The sequence below is a fragment of the Macaca thibetana genome, chromosome 5, assembly GCF_024542745.1.
Source record: "Macaca thibetana thibetana isolate TM-01 chromosome 5, ASM2454274v1, whole genome shotgun sequence".
NCBI classification, from domain to species: domain Eukaryota; kingdom Metazoa; phylum Chordata; class Mammalia; order Primates; family Cercopithecidae; genus Macaca; species Macaca thibetana.
Genome location: NC_065582.1, coordinates 70,493,500 through 70,507,482, shown reverse-complemented (window position 1 = coordinate 70,507,482; position 13,983 = coordinate 70,493,500). Strand labels below are relative to the sequence as shown.

The following is a 13,983-nucleotide window of genomic DNA, read 5'->3' as shown; positions in this document are numbered from 1 at the left end:
TTTAACTCACTTTAACTCTTTTTTATCTATTCCATTCATAAATGTGACAATTCTCAAAACATTTATTTGAGAGAATCTAATTCTCTAGTAGTTGAATTCCCAAGGCTCATACTTTATGACGTCATTCACGGCGTGGAGATTAGACCTTCATGTGTCCTTTACTATTTACAGAATTATTAAATGTAAGTTTTTCGATCATACTTATACCTTTAACCGCTTGAATTTAATCTGTTAGTGCAAGAGAACTTTGGCTCTCACGTCCTCCTTTCCCTTACCTCTCCCCACGTGGGGACATTCTCCTATGTGTGAGGCTGCTTTCCTTCCCCAGAAGGTGGGCCGAGCAAAGGAGAGTGACGCAAGAGTGGGCTGTGTCCTGGATGCTGCGAGTGCCTCTGCCTCCTTGAGAATGAGCCCATTAGCTGCACAAATTCGCAGCGGGCGGCCGGGGCAGCGGCTGCAGCAGCGGCTGCAGCAGCGGCGGCGGAGGCTCTGCATTACCAAGCCCTGCGTCCTCTGCAGGCGCTCGAAGCTGAGTGCGCATCCTCTACCGCACCCAAGCTTCGTCTGTCATTTCAAGCTCTTCATGCTGCCCCACTAAAAGGAAAACATGGGCACGGGGGATTTTATCTGCATTTCCATGACTGGAGGGGCGCCCTGGGGGTTCAGATTGCAAGGTGGCAAGGAGCAGAAGCAGCCCTTACAAGTTGCAAAGGTAGGACCTGAACGAAGTGTCACGGCTCTGTGCTAGGAAGGAATGAAAGCAACCTGTTGATGATGTTTTCATGTTCTGATGCAGAAGTCTAAGTATTCGTTTGATTTTGCGGCGGACGTTGATTTTTCTAGGATGTGAGCTGTTTTCTAAGAAACTTTGGAGAGTAATGGACCACATCCTATGTTATGAACTTGCGATCGATGAGGGGTAGGTGGGAAGAATGCCATATTTATCAGCAGAGGAAAAGGCCTAGTTAACCATGTTCTTCCGACAACCAGCAAGACACTGGGGAGCGTTTCTTCCAGGCCATTTTAGAACGTTCAGTTGAGTTATTGTTTCATGTCACTTCACTTGGCTCTGGCAGAGGAGAAACGCTCAGTTCAGCATAACTACTTTGCTTGGCTATTTTGGGGACTCATATAGAGTGTTGGTAGTGACATTTATTATGCAGCATTCATGAAAAGGCCAATTTGGGGCAGTAATTTTAAAAGTATGATGAAATAGCATAAAATCTATTTAAAAGAATACCCTTTTAAGGATTTGACAAATAAATGCAAAAATCCAAGTGCTGTATTCCTTCTTATGTACTCTTTTAGTCAAGATCTCAAAAATAAACTTAGAAGATAATCTAAATATATTATAATTAAGAGGTGACTTTGTAACACATTAATAAAAGTGCTTTATGCTTTTATTGCCATTAGATTGCCTGCATTACCGGTTAGCCAGAGGGGATCTGCTATTCTCTAATTGCATTCAGCTAAAATAAAACTTAAAATGCACAAAACTAAGCAAACTTTTATCTAACTTCATCATCAAATTGCAAATTATAGTATTGTATTGAAGAACATGCAAGAGCATGGGATTAATTTCCTACTTTATGCTTATGTTAAAAATGGGTACAGATCTTTATGAAATGCATGGGCCATTGCCTTTGTAGTTATTGCTTCCCTCTGGCTTTTACTTTTTTTTTTTTTTTTTTAAGTGTCCCTTGTGAAGAAAGAAGTTTCTTTGAAACTTCTTTTTGCTTCCAGGCATCCATCTGAAAATCCTTTCGTAATGTGATGGTGGAATCCTGCCACCTAGTGAAAATTGCGAACATCAAGAATGAAGCATAAAACAGTAGATGAAAAGCAGAGTTTTTGTAACTGGAAAGTTCCTCCGAGGTCTGCAGTTCAACCCATGAATTTTAGATGAGGAAAGAGCCCAGGGATGTTAAGTAACTTGCCTTGAGTTTTCAGCTTGGAACTGGCAGAGCGATTAAAGGCTCAGAAAGGTGGTTTTGTTGGGTTCCTTTAGGAGTCAATAGCAGGCAACCTCAGATAAAATATGAATGCCCAATTTAGCATATGTAGAATTCATGACACTGAAGCGGATTCGTCCTGAGTCTAGAATAGCAGTTGGCTGGCTCTAGGTATGAGATTTGGGTTCTAATTCCAGCTCTGATCTAACTTGCCGCCTGGCCTTAGGAAAATCTCTCACCCTTCCTGTCTCATCTGTTCTCTCTCTCTCTCTCTCTCTCTCTCTCTCTCTCTCTCTCTCTGTGTGTGTGTGTGTGTGTGTGTGTATGTATGTAGGGAGAGAGAGACAATTTTAACTTAGGTAGTAAAGAAGTAAGGAAGAAATTGGACTGTGCAGTCTACGAAGCTCTGTCTTGCCCAAGTATTCTACGATCCTTCTAGTGTACAGTTTTAGAATCACTTGCCTGCTAATCGAAATATGGGGACAGAGTGGTTGAGTGCTGTTGTTCTCTGGTGGCTCTTGGGCAGTCAGGCCTGAAGAGTAGAGTGGGTAGTGGGTTTCTTCTGACTTCTCCATGTGCCGATTTCAATGTGGAACCTCCTTGTGGTGATTCACTGAAGAGCTGAAGCAGATTGCTAGGAAAGGGTGCTGTGGAGGAGATTCTCTGCTAATGGCATCTCTATTGCCAGGATTCAGTAAGGTTGTTAGGCTATGTCAGAATCCAGCCCCACACTCCCCCCAAATCATCCTTCCTAAAATATCCAGCAATACATTTGTGATTTTCAAAAGATCATTATTGAAGCATCTAGATGATTGCTTTGCTTTTGTAGTTTGTGATACTATAGTTAGAGCTATAAGTTTTAAAATATCATTATGAAAGTATCTGGAAGTTTGCCTTAATTCTTGTGTGTTTGTGTGTCTAAGACAGAGGGAGAGAGAGACAGATAGAGAGAGAGAGAGAGAGAGAAACTGTAGTCTACAGCCTACCTTTTGTCCGTATGTTAAAAAGACTGAAGAGCTATCTATAGAAGATGTTAAGTTCTAAATTACCATGGCAATGCACATTTTTGTTGATCTTTTTCTTTTTTTAGTTCAAATGATTATATTCGATTTCTTACACTAGCATTATTTGTGGGAGAAATCCCTTGGAACAAAGTGCTTATCACTTTCTCTGTTATACGGCTATTGCCTCACTATGATAACTGTATTTTATTTAAAACATTAAGTCAATTCAGATCTAGTCATGGTATCTCACTGAGTTCAAGGCAAAGTGAATGTTGCTTGGGCATACACTTTCTCTTCTTGTAAGGACTGGTGATAGCTTATTAGGGCTGGATGCAAGGAAAGAGACAGAAAGGCTAGAGAGATGGTTGCTGTCAAATCAAATGTTCACAGTTTTGAATAACATGCACAGAATTAATTTGGGAGTTGAAGGAAAACTTAAATTTTCAAAGAAAAGAAAATTTCAGCGAGTGCTTGAACCATGCTCCTTAAAATGGGAATGCTACAAAGCAGTTCTGTAGACAATAACACATTTTGGCTTGTTGTGAAATATCTACATATTTAGGTTTTTCATAATTCTATATAGAGTAAAAATCTACAAGGCTGAAATAGTGTGAAAAAACTCGTCTAATGTTATTAAGAACAATAAAAATTGAATAACCTTATAATTCTCAATAAATATCTTTATCGTGACATATTTAGTCGCTTCTGAGATATGTCCAAACATGTTTAGTATTTGGTTAGCTGGTTGAACTATACACAAACCCCCAATTTTACAGATAAATAACAGGAATATTCATTATCAAAACTTGTCATTGACATGTAAGCTCAATGCCACGAAAATCTGTTTTGTTTTAAAAAATAAACTGAATTTTTTAAAGGCCCAAATAATCAGTAACATAAGCTTGTTTTTAAAATGTTTATATATCTTTTAATTTATATTCTAAATATATGTGATGGGAGGCAAACATTTCTAACGCTGAGTTATAGCATAATACTCTGCAAAGTATATTTTCAAGAGATTATAAACAGAAACAAATTTATCCAAACAGAAAACCACATTGTGTGTGCAGATGGCTTTACAAAAAGAATGTGAGCACTTCTTCTTTACAGAACTCTCTCTTTGGGGACATATACTTATCTGGCTCTGTCTCAGGACATACTTTTGGCAAATCACTTTGAAAAATCTTCATATAAAGGAGTGGGGAGAAATTTTTGTTTTACAAAAAAATCTTACCTGCAACTGAAAAATTACTCACATTTTGAAAATAATTAAGAAAAAAATGTTCAGACTGTTTATCCGTTATACGTTTTAATATAGTTAGAAATTTATTTTTTCTTCAAATCTTATATACCACTGTCGTATGCATTTTTCTGAATTTAGTTCAAAATTTCAAATAATTGTTCATTAAAATTGAGGTGACATAGTATAATCCTTCATTTCATAAGGCCAACATGGATTTAATAATTCTTATCTATTATTGTATATGTGTTCTTTAAGATTTTGAATAAAAATGTATTATTTACACAAAACACCTTTCAGATAATATTTTTCCCTTAGTGCCATCAGTAAGGTTTTTAAAATGTTTCAAATAGAAGAATTCCAGAAACATAGGTATTTCTAAAGAGGGTAAAAGATTTTAATGGGTTCGAGTGTGTGTACTTGAGAATAAATGCTCCTTCCTATATATGAAAACTAGTAATATCTTTATGAAAATATGCTTAATCACTTAGTTTTTAAATTGATTTTTAAGCCCTTTCCAGGAATTTTAAAGCCAGACATGCTTATAGAAGTTAGTGTGCTCTAGGCAAATCTATTAAGTAGGTGATATTAAACAAATCCTTATTTTGGAATCATGTATTTTAAGAGAGAGTTCTGAAAGATGACAATGAGATAAAATATTCACTATGCATGAACTTTGCCATTAGCTAGACATAGCACATATGTAGCTTACATGTATCAAGCCCTTGCCGTGTGCTAGGAAAAGTTGCAAGTGCTTTGCTGGTATTATCTCTTCAAATGTTCCTCAAAACCTAAACAGTAGGTATGAGAAAGGCTACATTGCTTGCCAATGGTTAAGCTACAAAAAATGATGAGATCTGATTTTTCTTCTTCCTCATTGGTGGAAACAGGTGCCTGAGAGGATAAAACTAGGTTAAATCAGTCCCAAAAGGACAGATTATTTAAAAGAAATACCATAGTTTGTGTACAACCCTGATTTAATTGATCTGGGGTTCACCCTGGACATCAGGATTTATAAACACTCCAAAGGGAATTGTGATGTGTGGTCAAGATTCACAAAAGCTGCTATAGAAAGTTGAGGCCAAAAAAAAAATCTGATGTTCTGCCGCACAGCATGATGACTATAGTTGATAATAATGTATTGTATATTTCAAAATAGCTAAAAAAGAGGAGTTTAAATGTTCCCATCACAAAGAAATGATAAATATTTGAGGTCATGGATATGCTAATTAGCCTGATTTGATCATTCCACAATGTATACATGTACTGCTACATCACGTTGTACCCCATAATACATGCACCTATTATTTGTCCATTAAAAATAAAATAAAACTAAAAAAAGAAGATATATATGTATATGAATATATATTATATATATTTTGCTGGTTCATGAAATCTTCATCATCAATCATCTAAGATTCTTTACTGCTCTGATGTTCTATAATTGTCATTGAAATTCAAGAAGAGGTAAAAAAAAAAACCAAGTGAGGCCAGATAGGTCCCCACAGGACTTACTGACGGGTGGTGGCACGTTATGTCCCTTCCGCCCTTCCCCACTGCCTCTCTCCTAGTCAACTTAAGAGAAAGACCAGAGAGAGGCTAATCATTATCTGAGTTTTTGGCACTGTGAGCAGGTCATAATAGTGGTGGGAGGATTTTCCCTTTCTGAAGCCAGAATGGATGGGCTGCCCGGGTCAGCGGGAGTGGGGAAGAGGAGGTATTGGGAAGCTCCAAAATGATTACTGTAAAGATCAGAGGAACTGGCAAGAAGGGGAGACTAGCAGTTTATTCCCTGGTAGTTTGTCTTCTCTGTCCATGGACTTGCTAGCCTCCCTAGTGCCTTCATAAGTGGGAGTGGGTGCAGAGTGTTGGGGGAAAGTTGGGGAGATAAAACTGCAGAAAGATGCAGGCGGAAGGAGAGTAGGAGAAAAAGGAAGAAAGAGAGAGAGAGAGATAATACGATTTGCTTTAAAAACAACAATTACCTTTGTTTAATACTCAATAAAAGTTCAGAGTTTTTATTTCTAAGCTGAGAGTTCTATACCCTGACAGTAACATTCAAGAAACACTTATCTAGGCTAACTGAAACTACACATCTGCCTAATACCGAAACGCATGCCAGGTTACTAAAGTACTGATTCACATTTAACAAAAGGAGAAGAAGAAGGAAGAGGGAGAGTATACAGTTCTTGTCATGCCCAGTCAAATTTTCATTCATTCTGCCTAGAAATATTAGTTTCAACATGATCATCAATGGAAGTCACATGAGTTGGTGATAAGTTTTCAGGACTAACATACATAAAGAACACGTGATTGATATGAACCTATGTGATGTAACTGATTTTTTTTAAGGAGTGCCAACTCATTCCGTTATAAACATATATTTCTTCCAGTAACTGCTTTCGACATGATAAAGACGAATCCCTTTGTTAGTAATATTTTGGGCAGATCTCATCATTCTTGGTGGCTTTTAGTTATTAAAACCCTCAACTTTAATTAAAGCTTCAGTCACCTATCTGACTCTAAACTCTCTCCCTAGTCACTGTGGCCAGGCTTGTGGCTCCAGGGTGTGGCATGGAAAGGAGGGTGTCTGCTCTTTACCCATATCCCTCTAGTCCCTCCACAGTTGAAGGAAAGAGGAAAGATTTGAAGAGGAAAGGGGCAGATAGATATATTTATTCATAACTGAATGAGGTGGCGTTTCTCTCTTCTTTGGGTGTTGTGCTTTTCTGGTTAATGTGAGTGGCCATTAATGTCCTCTCTGAGGCTGGTGTCCAAATTCTGGAGCATGTGTATGGTTTCTTCCGGGAGAGCTAGAGGGCCTCATTAGTGTACAGTCCCCTAACACAGGAAATCAGGCTTCTGACAATCTCTTCTGTACTTCCTACAATCCCACTGGTTCATCAAGATACCAGCTTGCTCCTGCTAGACTCTGGCTGAGTTTGGCCTTTCTGGGTAGGACCTTGGCAAGATGGTTCAAATCTAGCTACCTTTTATGATAGTCACTCACCCACAGGAAATGCAAGGATCCTTGCCTTGCCAAATGTGGAAGTCACTATGCAGTGTCATTATGACATACACATTATGCCTAACTGGATATTTTGCATATTTTTCATAGCAATCATCTTAATGTAGCTTCCAAAATAACTTCTGTCAGTTAATTAGTGTTTAAGAATATAAACTAATTTATATGTTTGGCTAAAAATACTTCCCATGTGTATATCTTATAATTTCTGAAGTGTCTTAATATATGTTATCTCTTTTAATATTAATTCGATTGATAAAGTTTTGTAATTCTCAGTTTATAGATTAAAAAAACTGATCCTGAAAAATAATTGCGAAAACATTATATAAAGAAGCCCAAAGTTAAATATAATTCTTTCCGTCTATTGGGGGCGTCATGCTACTCCATTGCCTCAACCTGGATAAAAAGAACAGGCTGTCACTTAGTACTGGTGAAAAGTGCAATGACTTCAGTACAGGGTTTGTATGAAATAGAATCTCACCAAATTTAACCTTGTTCCTTAAAAACATTGATAAGAAACTATTCTTTGTTTAATGGGCCTGAGGAAGAGGATTACAGGTAATGTGCAATGGGAGAAAGACTGCAAATGGAACCAGTCTGCTTATCAATAAATCTGAAAAATATATGGACTCCAAGTTTATTATGTCTTTTCTAACAAATTCATGATGAAACTGAATGCAGTGAGGTTCTTATAAAAGGAAATGGAGAATTTCTGAAACAGGTTCATTAAACAATTCTGAAGAGTAAACACCTTCATGAAGTTAAAAGACTCGTCTAAGAAAGAAAATAACATCTGCTCTTTTGAGGGATATTTTTGACAACCTCAATGAGAACATGTTTATGATTTTGGATTACTTTAGGCACCTAATGTTTCTGAATTGTCTATCATTCTTTTCTGTTTTTCAAAAGCAGGGATGGCCAGAGTCTCAACAAACTGTATCTTCAAATCTTTGTGAAATTGTTTGCATGTGGCAGATTATTGGATGTCGTTTCCTTTAACTAGCATATAAATCTGGTGTGTTTCAGATAAATGAACAGCAAAATATGGTAGATTTACCATTTGGAACATTGTGAATGAAAATTTGTGTCTCTAGATTATGTAACAAATAACTATTTCCTAACCATTGGTCTTTGGATTTTTATAATCCTACTCACCAATAACTAGCTTCTCCTCTTGTATTTTGAAGCAGTGTGGGTACTGGATTGATTAAAAAAAATGAAGGATGAGCTTTCTGGAACAGAATTATGGATTTATGTCTGTATTAGTTCATTTTCACACTGCTACAAAGAACTATTTGAGACTGGGTAATTTATAAAGGAAAGAGGCTTAATTGACTCACGTTTCACATGGCTGGGGAGAACTCAGGAAACTTACAGTCATGGCAGAAAGTGAAGGGGAAGCAAGGCACATCTTACATGACATCAGGAGAGAGATAGAGAGTGAGTGGGGGACTGCCAAACACTTTCAAACCATCAGATCTCATGAGAGCTCACTCACTATCATGAGAACAGCATGGGGGAAACCATCCCCACGATCTAATCACCTCCCACCAGTTCCCTCCCTCAACATGTGGGGATTATAATTTGAGATGAGATTTCAGTGGGGACGCAGAGCAAACCATACCAATATTTTATCTGATTCGACCTATAGATACTCCCCCTTCCTTCACCCTTCTTCCTTCATCCGGTTTAACAAAATTTACCTTCTTAAATTTCACCTTTTCAGGACATGTTATTTTTATCCTAGGAAATCTGTAATCATGACCAATGACTGTCATTTAACCCCAAATATCTTCTTGTCTTTAATAGTATCTTCTGGAGAAATTTTTTTTTTTTTTTTTTTTTTTTTGGGACGGAGTCTCGCTCTGTCGCCCAGGCTTGGAGTGCAGTGGCCGGATCTCAGCTCACTGCAAGCTCCGCCTCCCGGGTTCACGCCATTCTCCTGCCTCAGCCTCGCCCGGCTAGTTTTTTGTATTTTTTTAGTAGAGACGGGGTTTCACCCCGTCTACGAGATTATCCTGTTAGCCAGGATAGTCTCGATCTCCTGACCTTGTGATCCGCCGGTCTCGGCCTCCCAAAGTGCTGGGATTACAGGCTTGAGCCACCGCGCCCGGCCTGGAGAAATTTTTATTTAAGAAACTCATACATGACGTTTACTAGGTGCCAGACGCTTCTTGAATAACCTTTTAAATATAATGACAGAACTCTGAGGTTACCCTTAGTTAAGATCCCCATTACAGGGGCACAAAGAGGTTAAGTGACTTCTCCAGGTCACATGGGTAGTTAAGACCAGAGCTGGGGTGCACATCTAAAGATCCTGGATCCAGGGCTTGTGTTCTAAGCTCCTACACATGTCACTTTTGGATCTAGTGTAGTTTGAACAGCCAGTTAAGACAGGAAGACAGCATCTCAACAAGAGCATGCTGGAGAGATTTTTGTGACCCCTTAAACCACACCTGCTTTTCTTGTTCTGACATTAAGTATAATCTCAATTACTTAATGTCAAATCATTTTATTTGAAACTTTTATTTCCAGAATGAATAATTTAGGAAATAAAACAGAAATAGGCTAGAAACTTTCATAATTCTGCATTCTGAAGGATAATTTTCTTTTATTTTCTTAGCAAGATTTTCCATGTCTTCTTGAAAACTATGGCATGATACCTTGTTTTTGAAGCAAAAACTTTCAAGCAGCTGACCATTTTTGAGAATTTTGTTATGCAGTTCAAGACATATCAGAGGTGAAATTATTAAGAGGATATAAATTCAGTGTGTTTTGCTGGCAGTCTAGATACTGATTTTCTACCTCCTCAGTAGCCCTACTCCATTTCCTGCTCTGTATTCCTGCTCCCACCACCTCGGCTCAGGTCCTTATTTTTGTCTCTTAGATAATTATATTGGCCCTGTAACTGGTCTCCTTGTTTCTGGTTTCACATTCCTTGAGTTCATGCTACACAGAGCTGCCAGAGAGATTTTTCTAAATCACCTGTTATATCACTTCTTAAAATACTTCAAAGGCTCCCCATCTCTGTCATCGAGATAACCATAACATTGGTTTATCTTATGTGCAGACATGGGTTAAGCACTTTAGGAATTATTTTGTTCCTAATATTCCTACAATCCTTTTTGTTTTTTTTAACAGTGGAGGAAACTGAGGCTTAGATAAGTTAAGTAAAAAATTGAATATCATATAGTTAGCAAATGGCAAAACGAGGACAGAAGCCAGTTTGATGACAAAGCCCATGCTCTTAGCTGCCACCCTGCAGTGAGGCTTTTCACAGACCGACGGCCCAGCTGTGGCACACGAAGCTCTCTGTGATCTGGATGCTGACAAACTGTCCAGCCCCATCACCTGTCACCCTCCCAGAAGTGCATTTAGCTCTTTGAAAATACTACGATTCTCTCAAACACTGTTCCTCCCTGGTTGCTTCATCCCTGCTGTGTCCTTGGCTGGAATGCTTGTCCACCCCATCTCCTGGCGCCTTCCCTAAAATGCTTGGAGAAATTTTACTTACCCTGGACATCTCTGTTAAAGTCAGTTCTCTGAGAGGTTTGACTCAATTGTCTAGTTGGAGGGGAGCACTTGCTCTTCCGTGTTCCTGTGATCACACACTGCTTTCACCTTGAGCTCCCACATGCAGCCTGACGCTGAAGCTTTTGTTCACAAGTCTGTTTCCTCCATTAGACCAGTGGTAGCCAAAAGGTTTGACTGTGCCTCTTAAAACAATTTTGAGCATATCCCATATACAGGGTGAATGTACATATATATGAAATATAGTATATATGTACATGTACTGATCGGCTATATTTTTATCTATAGCGTAAAACATACCAAAAAGAAAATTTTAAAACATGAGATAAAAGGTGAAATAAACAATATTTCAAAACTATTTTTATTTTGTTTTCTTGACAATACAAAATGTCTTTTTATTCTCGCTGACAAGACTTTTTTTTTAAGTGAGAACAATGTTATTGACAGACTTTTTCAGATTTTGAAAATCTTGATGTGACCCCATGGGGTACAATGATTCAAAGGTCTAGTGAAACTTTAATTTATTTCAGTTCTTGAGTTTAAAGATTGTCATAGCTGAAATGATAATCTCTTAATATATGCAGGTATACACTGAATAAATTAATCATTACCTGATAATCATTTTTCATTTTTATCAACAAATAATGCAACTATTTTTGTTGCAATTTGGCCAGTAGATTTTTCATTTTCTCTGATGTCTACCCTTTGTTCTTACAAACTAATTGGAATAGGTTACATTTTTATTTTTGTATTAAACCCTGACTGTACTTTTTTTTTTTTTTTTTTGAGACGCAGCCTCCCTCTTATCGCCCAGCCTGGAGTTCAATGGTGCCATCTTGGCTTACTGCAACCTTTGCCTCCCGGGTTCAAGAGGTTCTCCTGCCTCAGCCTCCTGAGTAGCTGGGATTACAGGCGCCCACCACCACCCCTGGCTAATTTTTGTAGTTTTAGTAGAGATGAGGTTTCACCATGTCGGCCAGGTTGGTCTGGAACTCCTGACCTCTGGTGATCCGCTTGCCTCGGCCTCCCAAAGTGTTGGAATTACAGGCGTGAGCCACCGCACCCAGCCTGCTGTACTTTTTATTTGAAAAATATGAAATCAGGTTAGAAATTCTTCTTCCTAGTTAAATGTGCTATTATGACATTTTAAAGAATAATACATTTAAGTGATTTCCAGCCCTAAATTACTTAATTATAGAAATATTTTCAACAATTCTGTTTCATTTCTTTTTGAAGTTGCTTTCAAAGCAATTCATGTTAGGGAATGTATCATGCTTATTATCCTAAAATGTGTGTCAGGTGACCAGCAACTAAAAGCCACTTGTCATCACAGAAAACGTCAACAAATTTGGAACGTTCATTTATGTGTTAAATAAAACTGAAATATCCTTAGGTTCCACAAGTATTTTAAGGATTTGTAAGAGATACCATTGGAACCTCAGTGGTACACATTTCTGTATGATATAAAAACTTTTCCTAGTCACTCCCCTATATCATTGGTACGTTTGAAAGATTCCAGTATGGTTTAAATGTGAGTTTCTATAAAATTACTCATATTTATGACCTCCTGTAGCACTTTTCCACTTCTATTATTTTGCTGCATGAACTTGCCTACAAGTAATGCATTGAATGAATTTGATTTAAGGCACCTCTGTAATCTTACCCTAGAATCTCTCTCTCTATAGGTAGGTAGGTAGGTAGGTAGGTAGGTAGGTAGGTAGATAGATAGATAGATAGATAGATATTTGTCAATTCCTGCTAAAGTCAAGTACTTTATCAATGATTATCAGTGTACACAGTTTTTCTACAAAATATTCATTTTCTTGAGTTAAAGACTTCATTTACTTTTGAGAATTTATCTCCAGTATCTTTCTTTCTTGGATCCCCAAAGAAGTAATTTTTTATTTCAATATTGAAATATAACTTAGAAAATGCCATAAGCCGAGGTATATCAGGTATATCAGCAACATTTTTTTTTTTATCCAACCATTACAGCAAACTTCCTCCAATATGTAGTTTGTTTCAGTATTTTCATACTAATTTTCTGGTATTTTGTTTTCTTTGCATCTTCAACAGTACTTGCAAAAAAATACATTTTGTTGCCATATTGTATTATTTTAGCCATTTTTAATTTGTAGCCATGAAGATCTTTCCAAACATTACACTTGGCTTAAATTCTGTTAAGTTTTAAATTGAGTATTGCCTTTGTTGAAAAAACAAATCCAGAAGTTTTTCCTGCTCAGATGTTAGTTTTTAAATAGCTTCCTAATCCCAATTGCTTCACAGTAACATTAACTAAACTAACATCAGAGGACACAATAAGGCAAAGTTCCTCTGTCACATATTCCAGATAACCCATATTCCAAATTATCTTCTTGATAATTTTGAATATTTTCCCTACCTGTCACATAGGATTAAGCAGTAATGGTATTAATCTCACAATATGATGAAGAGTATCCATAGCAGCAGAGGGGAAGAGTCAGCTCTGGCTCTGCTGTATTCTTGTTGTTCTGTTGTGCTTGAAATGTGTTATTTTTAGTTAATAACTTCCTTTCACAAATATTTTAATAGGAATCATTTTGTGAGAGTCGAATTCCTTGAAACTAAATAATTATGTGGAAATTCACTTAATCAGACACAGTAAAACATAATTTGTTGCAAAATACTGAAAGAGAATGAGCTGATGAGAAACCCTCCACCCTTCTGGGAGGTGAGTCCCCTTTTTGGTGAGGTCACCGAAGCACCGTGGGAAGTACATAACTGTCTGGCCCACAGATCAGACTGGACCAGGATACCACTGTCAATTCACATGGTAAAGTAGATTCAATGTTAGTTGGTGCTCATTTCCTTTTCATTTTGTAGATGAAAGTAAATGTGCATAAGAATCCAGTGGGCTTGTTAGATAGTTGGGGGAAGAGCCTTCCAGGCACAGGGTTCTAAAGGTACAGGAGCCCTGAGACAGAAGTGTGCTTGATATGGTCAAGGAACAGTAAATGTGCCAATGTAGCTGGCACATATTTCCATGACAAATTGTTATGAGAAGTCCAGTCTTTCACAGTGGTAAAAATGAAAAACTCTCTCTCCTGGGAACTCTGGCCATGTGGTTATTTTCCCATCATTAAATAATCAACACACTGGTCTTATAAGAACAACTTTGCAATGAGATCTTTGAATTTCCTCTTTATCCGTTTCGGCTTCTCATGATGTAGCAGCCTACTGACCTGTCTCTAG

The 13,983-nt window shown here is 37.6% G+C and overlaps 1 protein-coding gene across 3 annotated transcripts in view; it reads left to right on the top strand.

The window, feature by feature from the left end:
- Positions 1 to 389: 389 nt before the first annotated feature.
- The window catches only part of SYNPO2 (synaptopodin 2), a 174,562-nt gene continuing 160,968 nt past the window's right edge, over positions 390 to 13,983 (top strand). For 2 of the 3 annotated variants that reach the window (XM_050792331.1, XM_050792332.1), the window contains exon 1: positions 418 to 712. In XM_050792331.1, coding sequence (XP_050648288.1) covers positions 608 to 712 — 105 coding nt within the window. In that variant the 5' untranslated portion in view covers positions 418 to 607. Of the gene's footprint in view, positions 713 to 13,983 lie in introns of all 3 variants that reach the window. The other variant, XM_050792333.1, reaches the window with a different exon arrangement.